This window comes from Mytilus californianus, unplaced genomic scaffold, assembly GCF_021869535.1.
Source record: "Mytilus californianus isolate M0D057914Y unplaced genomic scaffold, xbMytCali1.0.p SCAF_14, whole genome shotgun sequence".
Classification (NCBI taxonomy): Eukaryota; Metazoa; Mollusca; class Bivalvia; order Mytilida; family Mytilidae; genus Mytilus; species Mytilus californianus.
Window position 1 is genome coordinate 15,989,485 of NW_026262626.1, and position 11,184 is coordinate 16,000,668.

Sequence of the window (11,184 nt, forward strand, 5' to 3'; positions counted from 1 at the left end):
TTCTCGATCTTTAGTTTTTTGTCTAATGTAATGTGGAAGGTGGAATGTCGTTTTTCTTTAATTTTTCTTTTTACCATTATGTTGTCTTTCTTTCATCAACTTATGGTTTAGGTTTTCACTTATGTTATATTTAACTATTTAGAAATATCATTTGTTTTACTTTAATTCCTTTACTAACAGATCCAACTTTGTCGCCCACTACACCTCAAAATGCTGTAACTACATTTCCTTTAATGACGTCCACTACAACGCAAAATCCTGGAACTACATCTCCTTCAACGACGTCCACTTCATCTCAAAATCCTGGAACTACATCTACTTCAACGACGTCCACTACAACTCAAAACCCTGGAGCTACATCTCCTTCAACGACGTCTACTACAACTCAAAATCCTGGAACTACATCTCCTTCAACGACGTCCACAACAACCCAAAATCCTGGAACTACATCTCCTTCAACGACGTCCACTACAACTCAAAATCCTGACACTACACCTGCATCAACGACGCGAACTACACCAACAACGACTACAAAACCTGGTAAGTAGTTATTGTAATCTTTGTTTTTCTTTTTAGTACGTTTATAGTAAAATAAAATTTGGTAAATTCTTTAATTTGTTTACGGTAAAAATAAGAGGGAAATGTACATATTCAAGTTTCAAATAATAGGAAAGAAAGTGAAGTAATATATTTTTCATCTAGAGGCGTCGATGCTTCATCCAAAATGTCCAACAGCACTTGCATTAGTGTGACTTTAAACTGATACAATTTACGTGCATCTAGCATACAAACTTTTAATCCTGGTATATATGATGAGGTTATTTACAATCAATTATATAAGAGAAAACGGATAAGTTTTAATATTGAATTGAACGATTAAAATAGTAGGCCAAAAAGTATTTAGGATTTCTAACAATGATCGTATCTACAGAGATTATTATTATTATTGATATGGATATTAGACGTCTCTGGGATGTATAAATTTAGCATGTGACATGTTCCAATACATTTATTTGCTTTTAAACATAAAAGCAGATTGCGACCGAAACATCGTGTTTAGCGGTTTTTTTTATGGAAATATGATATTTAAGTCTTAATAATAAAAGGCAATTCTTACAACACCCAGAATGTGTAGGAATTTATCTGGAACAAAAGTTTTGCGTAGCCTGAAGGAATAATATAGAATTAGTTTATTTATTTATTCATTTATTTTATTTATTTATATATTATTTATTCTTTATAAAAACAAGATTTTATCTCTTTTACCTCGTTTTTTAAATGTTGCGTTTGTTAGGACTGAGTATGAACAACATGCGCCATTGCAATGGTGAGGATCAAGTCCTTTTCAACATACGGATTACTCTATTATCCACGTTTGCAAAAGCTCAATATAACGTGGACAAGACAACCAGTCTAGTTTGCCTTTTTATAACTTTTAAAATTATATTTTGCAGAGGTGATTTCATGCAAATGTCCATGCAGCTCTCTTGGAATTGGGGCAAGGCAAGATCTATCCAACTATACCATAAATGAACTTCTCGAAAAGTTGGCTACTCAACTGGCAAAAATAGAGAAAGAATTATCCGTTGACAAATCCAACTTGTCGGCGACGATTAATAAAAGGATAAGTGCAAAAGATGAAAGAAAGTCTTCTCAGTCCATTGGCATTCTTGGAATAGTCTTCATTGTTTCGAACATATTGGGCGTCGTTATCATAAATTTGATGTCAATTGTGAAATTGATGAAGCCTAAATTGAAAAAAGGAAAAACTGATATTTCACAACCAGAAGAACGTTCCGAATAGATGATATCATTTAATGGATCATATAAATCTGACTCCATATTTCAAGTTTTAAGCAAGATATTTAAACGTGTTTTTTTTCTGAACGGGACACCTTTTGTTTTGATTTTTCAAGAACGATCAGTTAATTTAGACTTTTTGGAATATACCTTGCAGATTATTTCATTAGGTGGTTAAAAGTTCCCCCTACTTGTTGTTAAAACTATATGTGTCTGTCTTTAATTATAGAATTGCATGCTGTGTGTTTTTTTTTTATAATTTATACTAAATGATTATAATCACATTTTGCATGAACAGCGGAAGCGCTTCTAGCTAAAAATGTGATTGTCACTTGCATTCATTTATTACAATTTAAAAAAAAATCAAACAAACCATTCAGGTATATGTTTTACAGATCCCTTAAATAAAATATGTAAATGTAATATCATTTCGAAATCTTAAAAGTAAAACTAAACACAAACTTCCATAATCATTATCTATGCATACCATTCGATAATAATTTATTGAGCAATTTTAAAAATCATCATATGCACAGGTACACGAACAATGTATGAACAGTATTTTGACTAATTAGGTTGTGGAGCTTATTATTTTATAATATTGTCCTTGGCTGCATTCATACACCTAAATTTCAATCTTCATTTCAATGCAAGTGATGTACTCAAAAGATTCGTTTTAGGCAATAAACGATCAGCATTTATGTCAACATTACGCACAAGGTTATGATTTTAATAATTTACAATTTTCACTAATTTCACGATGTCATTTTGCATCGGCAATTTATACTGATAAAGAATAAATGTTATCTGTAATATTTTTTAACTTTTTGTGTTGTTGTACACTTTTTAGACGTTTATAGATATACAATGATATGACTTTCATCAAAAGTTTATCTCCAAAATTATTAAGGTTATTTTCATGAGGTCCGCTATTCTTTTTTTTTAATTTTTTGTATATATACAATTCTCAATTACATGTATTTAAGAAATGAATGCTTCTTTTTGTCAATTTTTTGGGGTGTGAAAGTGTTGACCGAAGCACATTTTGTATGAAGCGCGGACGCGAGCGTGTGCACGATCAACCCTTTTACACCCCAATAAAATCGGAAAAAGAAGCATTCATTTCTTATAACTACATTTTTATGCTAATAAGACCATGAAAAAAATTTTTACCAGGTTTTTATTATTTCAGCTGCGCACTTTTTTTTTGTAGAAGCACGTGTCATCACGAATGTTACATTTCATTTTGATATGAAGGTTAATTTTTGAATGACGCACGATTGTTGTTTGCCAATCAAAATAACGAGCTCTTGTAAAACATACATGTAATGTAATTTTTCCCAAATGACGTTTCGGTATTGCCCTCATATGAGGTGAACATCCAAATTATTAACCCGATATGGCCTGTCTTCCCGAGGGCTTCATGAAACCATAGTTGTATATTATAATTTTTGATTCAAGAATTTTAACTAGAATTCATACCAGCGCTATAAATTATGAAAGTGTATAAAACCTGAGCCAAGGAAACAGCTGTTTGCACATCTTTGCACAATATTTTGTGGTGCTGATGAAAAAACGATAGCGTTGATAATAACTATATTATATATGAGAAAGAATGATGATTAGTGCCCTTTTTTATGAGGCAACTCATTCTGATGAAGGATATTTTTTATCCTAAATATTTGTTGATTTTTGATAGTGTTGTATCCTTTTAAGGCGTACATCATTACTATTAATTTTTTACATTCCATAATATTAATTGTACCTATACTAACTATATGAATGGTTTCAATCGCTTGGTTTATTTTGTGCACTCCCGATTTCACGATAAAATTTATCATGCACTGTTAACAACCTTCGAGCAATAAATTCAAACTATTAAAATGAAATATCAGGAAGATTGTCCAGATGTATAATTTTGTGTGGAGCATCGAAAGAAATAATAAATACTGGTGTAAACATAACAATACATGTTCCTGAGTTATCCTTTTTTATTTTATTATTTTTATTTTTGTTACAAGCTCAACACGAAATTTAGTGCAGATTAAACGAAGTGCCTATATGTATTTTCCATTGAGTTCTAATGTATCAATTAAAAAAAAACTCACCATGTTTTTAAAAGGTGACGAACAGATATATTTCAAATTGGAGTCTACGGATAATTTTTGACATGAGAAACAATGCATAATATTATGTCTTACCTAGATATCAGTTTTTGCTGAAATACGAGCTCTCCGAATTTAAGCATTTTGGGGGATATTTTGAAAACAGAGGATGACGAAGTAATTGTAAGACCATAGATTTATTAAGGTTACATATTCTATGTGAATATATTTCATTGTTATCCAAACACGTTGAAAATGTTTTTTTGGTGTTAGGTAGATATTTCCGTTGTGCATCAGGCAATTCATTCTGACGAAGGATATTTTGTATTCGAAATATTTATTGATTTTTGGTGGTGTTGTACCCTTTTTAGACGTACATTATTACTTTTCATTCTATAATATTAATTGTCCACACCTATATGAATGGTTTTAATTGCTTGTTTTATTTTGTGCACTTCCTATTTCACGATCTTGATAATTACTATAGAGACCATCAAGTTTATCATGTACTATTAACAACCTTCAAACAATAAATCCAATTTATTGAACTGAAATATCAGAAAGAGTGCCTAGTTGTACATTTTTGTGTGGAGCATCGAAAGAAATGATAAAAAATTTGGTGTAAAAGTTCCTTGGTTGTCCATTTTTATTCTAATTTTTAGTTTTTGTTACAAGCTCAACATAACATTTAGTGCAGATTAAACGACATGCCTATATGTATTTGACATTAAGTATTACTGAACCAATTTAAAATTAGGAGATAACTGTATTGTATTTTAAGCTCCGACGGCATCAATTGGTGATTTGATGGTTGCAAATTAAGTTTACTGGCGACGCGCTAGCGGAGCAAGAAAACGGATATTTGCGACCATCAAATCACCAATTGATGCCGTCGGAGCTTAAAATACAATATTGTTATCTCTATTCTAATGAAACTGACAGAAAACAACTTCAAGTCATACATTTAAAATCTGTCATACGTCGTCTGCGCGTGCGCGTACGTTTTCATGGCATCAATTGTAAATTGATGCCTTGAACATTAGTGACGTTATCCAATCAAATGAATGTTACAAATGATGTTGCATTAGAATTAAATTCACCATGTTTTTGAAAGGTGAACAGCAGATGTATTGCAAATTGGAGTCTATTTATAATTTTTGACTTGAGAAACAATGCATAATATTATATCCTACCTAAATATCATATTTCGCTGAAATACCCAAACTCTGAATGTTAAAGCATTTTGGAGGCCATTTTAAAACAGCGACAGAAGAATTAATGTTGACATCAAAAATTTATCCAGGATATCATGTTTTAAAAGTGTCTATCAATCCTTCTCATACTTTTAAATTGTGAGTTCATAAAAACTTTTTCAGATTTACATGGAAACATTTCTGCAGTCAGAATGAGCAAATGAAATGCTTTAAATAGAATAATCTTAGTATTGAATGCCCGGGGTTTCAGCATGCAAACCGTTTTTTTTTTAGAAAATCAATATATACGTTGTTCAATTTTCCAAGGATTTGCATTTGAGTACATTTTTGTACATTTTTTTATTAATTTTGTTTTCACAGAGGATTACTCTATACAACGAGAACGCTTTTTTACTTAGATTGTTGTGCTTGCATTTTCTTATGTTGGCGTTGTCTGTTGTGTTTTTTGCAATTTTATGTGAGTTTAACAAGAAATGGATTTTGAGGATTATTTTAAATTAGTATGAATTCATAATCGCATTGATGTTTATTTATTTATGGATTAATCTTTATTAGTATATGTAGTGATTATCTTATTAAGCATGTATATGTTTTATATACTGATTTAGGATGGTTTTTTTTATTTTGATTGATTCATATTGGTTAATGTGATGTGAAAGTTACTAATCTATTGAGATTTGGATCAATTCTTTTTTAGGGTATTACTTATGTGTGTTCCTATGTTTGGTATAAGTCAATGGGACAAAAACGCAACGATATAAATAACTAATGATAATAAACATCTATAGGGTAAACGTCCATTCTTCCATCTTTCTTCAGATGTCCATAATCATGGCAAGCTCAAGGATGCCCCGGGTTAAAAAAACTTAACATTTCAAAAATATACTATTAAAGATTTGCAATTAATACCAAAATCACTTTTGACCAAAACACATGTTGAAAATGATATCACATAACAAAGAGAGGGGCCTCGGTGGCCGAGTGGTCTAAGAAGTTCAACTGGAATTCCGGCTTCGTCCACCAAAGAAAACTGAACACCAAAAGATAATAAGTTTAATCAATCATAACAAAGATTGGATATTCAGACGTTTTTATCTTATTCACCTTCACCATTAAAAACTGGCCACAGCTACAGCCATCACCGATGAAAGTGGCATTGAATTCCAACAAACAAACAAACTGAATTCATTGTAAGGATAATTGGGATAAGCCAGCTTCCAACAACGTCAATACTATATTCTCTAAATATCATTCAATCATAGTTACAGAGAATAACATGTAAAATAGAAATAAAGATAATCATAGTTTGGTAGAGGCGAGTAAGTATACTTGTAGTATATTAAAGGGATAGAAAATGAAAACAACATGATAATGTTTATCAAGGATGACCGATTCGTTTATTATTTTTAATTGGTTTACAAAGTCTTTTTTGAAGAGAAATTTCGTTTGTGTGAAAAAGTGTATCCAGTTTTAATATATTTTAGTGTCATTAATACCATAGGAACAGCAATGTTGTCAGAAGTAACCAAGTTTTTATCAGTGACATTAATGCTGTGCTTTTGTATTTTCTTTGCGACCTATGTTTTGTAATAAAAATTGCTTCATTATTCCACCTTATTTATTACTTTATTTAACACGAAATATATGCCACGTGACGTTTAGCATCAATCAATCCGTATTTGTAGCTAATTTCTGAATGTATATAACTATTCATACTTATTTCTGAAACCACTTTGCCAATAATATAAAAACTCTGAAGAAACAATGTACATAAGGTTATGTACATTATTCCTTCAGAGTTTTTTTTTTATTATTGTCAGTTTACTTATTTTTTTTTAAAAAGATCGGAGAGCTGAGCTTAGAAATACTAGAGCCTTCCGGGAACCTTCATCGTTCACATTAATGTTTTTTGTCTAAATCGAGACGATGAAGATGAGAAGGAGGAGGAGGAGGATGGCTGGTTTACGTCTAGCGGCAAATGAAATGCATATTTTGGAGGAGAACATATTAATATTACATAGAGTACTAACCCTTATTTGTACTAGATGGACACGATGAGCCGGACGTTTAACGTGCTAATTCACAAGGTAGGCAGGAAGATTTGTCACCCTAACCAGACACATAATACTGACTCCATGTCAACCAATCTTTGTTCTTACTTCTGATTGCTGCAAGCTTTTCGGAGAATCAGCCAAAACAAATTCTGGTTTGACACGATGCAGGTTCGAACCCACGACCTCTCGCACTTGAGGCGAACATGCTACCACCGAGACGGTGTTTGCATAATCAGTAAATATAGGCGTTTTATAAGGACCAAAGTATTATTACATATCTTAAGGACCTTTTTAAATACTCTTCTGCATGATGTTTTTTCGCTTCCATTAATCTGTTCTAAAACAAAACTCAAAAACCTAGTTTTCCATAGAGTTTAAATGTGAATATATATCTGCGTGCGGTCTTTTGAATGTTGAAAGTACTGTGGAATCATTATTATTCGCTGGATACCAATTTTCATGGGTTTCGGGAGAACTGTTGAAAAACCAATTTAAATGTACAACGAATGACAAATTTTCTATTGCCTTGTACGTACACATTGGCAAAACAACGAAATTAAACATCCACGAAAATGAAAGTTTTCCTCACTCCACGAAAATTGATATCTACGAAAATAAATGAATCCACAGAAACAACTCTTGTGACATACCTGCGTAGTTTGTTTTCAATCACTTAATCTGTTTTTTTTTTCAAAGATAAGCAAAATGTATCTTCTATGGGGTTTTCAAAGTCAACATTGAAGTCCGGTGGAGACCTTATTGCATTCAAATCGGTATCATCAAAGTAACAGCATCACTTGTAAAGGACATAACCATTGACATATCTATCAAGTTTGGTTTCAATTGATTCTGAAGTTCTTGAAAATATCTGTTTACATCAGACCAATTTGATTGCCTGTTTGCCTCTTAAAGCCATAACGGACTCACCAGGACCAACACAACACTTTATGAGTCCCTTAAATGAACATGTCTAGATAATTTGTTTTCGTTTCACTTCAAATGATAATAAGAAGATGTTGTACAAATGCCTATGAGACAACTCTCTACCAGAGACCAAATGAAACAGAAATTAACAACTATAGGTTGCACTTCTGAAAATATGGACAATGCAATTTCTCATAAGAACTCCTTTGACAGCTAAAACTGTGCCACCTTTACTATGAAGTTTCGTAAAAAATTATATCATAGAATGGAAAGTTCATATGCACTTCTATTTTTTTCAAAGGTCAAAATATAGGGCTGTGCGGCATATTTTCAACATTTGTATGCCTCGAATTTCTAAGATTTTATACTTTCTAGTATACTAAAATTCTGTAACCCCCCTCCATTCACTTTTGGTCTTCCTCAGAATTCAATTTAGCAACTATCCATGTGCATTTATACTGGTAACATTCCTAAGTTATGTCGCTACGAGATGAAACAAACAGATTATATCCGGGAACCAGTAGGTAAACGAGACAAAATATCTATGAATATCAAATGTCTCTCCAAAAGAGGCTGGATTGTGAAACAGATGAATTTAAAAGTGCAACCTGTACTAACATTTATTCAAATAGAAAACTCTTTAAGAACACTTTTTCTCACAGCAATCCTTATTTATCAGAATCATAGTCTAAAAAAATCTCTGCATGTACTCTAACTTTTCATTTACAGTACCTTTAATAACCCCACCCCTGTTTCAATTTTTAAAGAATTTGAAGTCAAGACTCAAACTAATGTCAGCTTATCCTGCATGTATGTGCATGTGTTCTGACATGAAATGCCTAGAACCCGTATGAAACTACTTTGATAACAAATTGAAAGCATTTCAGAATACTATCATTAATATCTTAATAGTTAATCATTCCAACATTTAAGATTATATAAAATATCAAATCCTGCCTCTGTCTCTAGTCCCCATCTTACTGTATTCCCATTTATCTACAAAAGTTCACAATTTCTGCCTAAAATGTTCAGTTTAGAAATTTAGTCACAATAACATCATCTCTTACAGTAAATCAAACACAATTTGGCTAATACAAACTAGAAATGTTTAAACAAAGCCATATTTTTGTGTGTTTGAAGTTACCAGTTTGATATATAAATTCATTAAAAGTTTTTTTTACATTGAGAATTCCAGAAGAAGCTGAAGAATCGGATTTAAAGTTTGATTCGATGTCTTTTGCCAAATTAGTTCCACGTTCTCTGCATATGTTATATACACCTCACCATGCGAATCCAGACTAAATGATAACTTCGTAGTTTAATTTATTTAGCCTCTTTCACATTTTTTATTCGAGCGTCACTGATAGATCTTTTGTAGCTGTTCCGGACCATATGAGTATTTGAACCATACGCATATGGTCATGACCATCTGCATATATACTCATATGGTCCGACCATACGCGTATGGTCCGGGTAATTGACACGATAAACGTTGAAAAGGTGTCCTCATAAATTAATAGTTTCTAAAAATGAAATTGTGACCAATTCAAGCATATGATAGTCGTTTTTACATGATTGATTTTTAATTAAAAGAGTGAATATTACTTACAAGTAAGAATTATAGTAAAATAATTTTTACATGGTCATTATCGACTTGTCCATACGAAACTCAATAAATTACTTCAAAAAATATCTAAATGAACCGTTAAACAATAAGTAAATTGCTTAACTCACAGGCACTTTGGTCATTAAACCTTCTGTCTTTTCTTCTTTTTGTTTAAATTTCTTTTGGTGTTTAAATTGTTTTAATAAAATTATAATTTCTCAAAAATTTCTTATTGTTTTTAGCAAATTTTTTCATGTGTTTTTGCTTTTATTCATATGATCTTACAATGACAGTAAGATCGTATGAATAGGAGCAAGACAATATGTAAAAGATGAAAAAAAATCAGACAGTAACTTGTGCCGTTTTTTGTTTTGTTTTGTTCAGAGAATAAGCTTTGTGTTCCTACAAAGAAAGATCGAATTTTTCGAAAAATACCTATATGGTCTTAATACTCGCATGGTCCGGCCCGTTATCAACCAAACGAGTATGATATTCATATGGTCCGTTCATACGCATATGGTTATGACCATACGCGTATGGTCCAAATACTCATATGGTCCGAAACATAGACAAAACCCGCGTCTGGCGTACACATTTTTATGTCTAGTATCTATAATTAATTTACAATAGGAAATATGACATGTTTTGTGCTTTTGCGTTAAAATCAGAACAGGCTAAACGTAAGGATTTGTTTTATCAATTTTGCATGTTGTAGCTCCACACTTATTTTGGAAACAGCTTATTTAGACTATAATCAAAACATCATAGGTACAATTCTATCGTGGTCATGTGTCATGATATATCAAATTCTTATTTCAGCAGTTGCTTTTTCCTTTTTCCTTGTATTGATAGCCTTCTTAATTCAAAAATATTTGGTTGCTTAGGACTTTTATGTTCATAACAAGTGGTGGCTAAGGACAAAAATCATTGCTAAGGTTAAAAATATTACTTCCAGTATTGAAAATGTCATATCTACTATTCATAGCCTTAAAAGTTAAAAAAAATAGGTGGTTGCTAAGGACTTATATGTCATTGCTAGGGACAAAAATGTTATTTCTAGTATTAAAAATGTCATATTTATATTATTCATAGCCTTCTTAGTTCAAAAATATATGGTCCCTAAGGTGTTTATGTCGTTGCTAGGGACCTTCTATCTCTAACCTCGTTTGAGTTATAAGCAAACAATCTTTATTTCGGACCCGAAAAACAGTTTTGATGCCCTAGGTCCATCATAGTTGGTCCAATAATTTTGGACCCACATAACAAATGCAGATCTCGATAAGACACATATTTTCTCTATTACATTTTATCAGCCATCATTTTCGGTTATTGAGTTAATCCGATAACAAGCTAAGGTCAAAATCTAGGTTATGACCTTGACCTTTGACCTTGCGGCTTTTTCATGGTCACATGAATCGATTATCATTGATGAAGATCCTAGGTGGATACACTTTACGGTTTCTGAGTTTTAGTGGCCAACC

At 31.9% G+C, this 11,184-nt stretch overlaps 1 protein-coding gene across 1 annotated transcript; it reads left to right on the top strand.

Moving 5' to 3' along the window:
* Positions 1 to 233: 233 nt before the first annotated feature.
* On the top strand, positions 234 to 5,322 carry LOC127724908 (salivary glue protein Sgs-3-like). Its single transcript, XM_052231910.1, has 2 exons — positions 234 to 540; positions 5,282 to 5,322. The coding sequence occupies exons 1-2, from the start codon at positions 234 to 236 to the stop codon at positions 5,320 to 5,322; spliced, it is 348 nt and encodes a 115-aa protein (XP_052087870.1).
* Positions 5,323 to 11,184: the final 5,862 nt, after the last annotated feature.

Coding starts and splice junctions, on each gene's coding strand:
- LOC127724908 (XM_052231910.1), top strand. CDS start 234: ATGACGTCCACTACAACGCAAAATCCTGGAACTACATCTCCTTCAACG. Junction 541..5,281: donor AACAACGACTACAAAACCTG/GTAAGTAGTTAT, acceptor AAACTTTTTCAG/ATTTACATGGAAACATTTCT.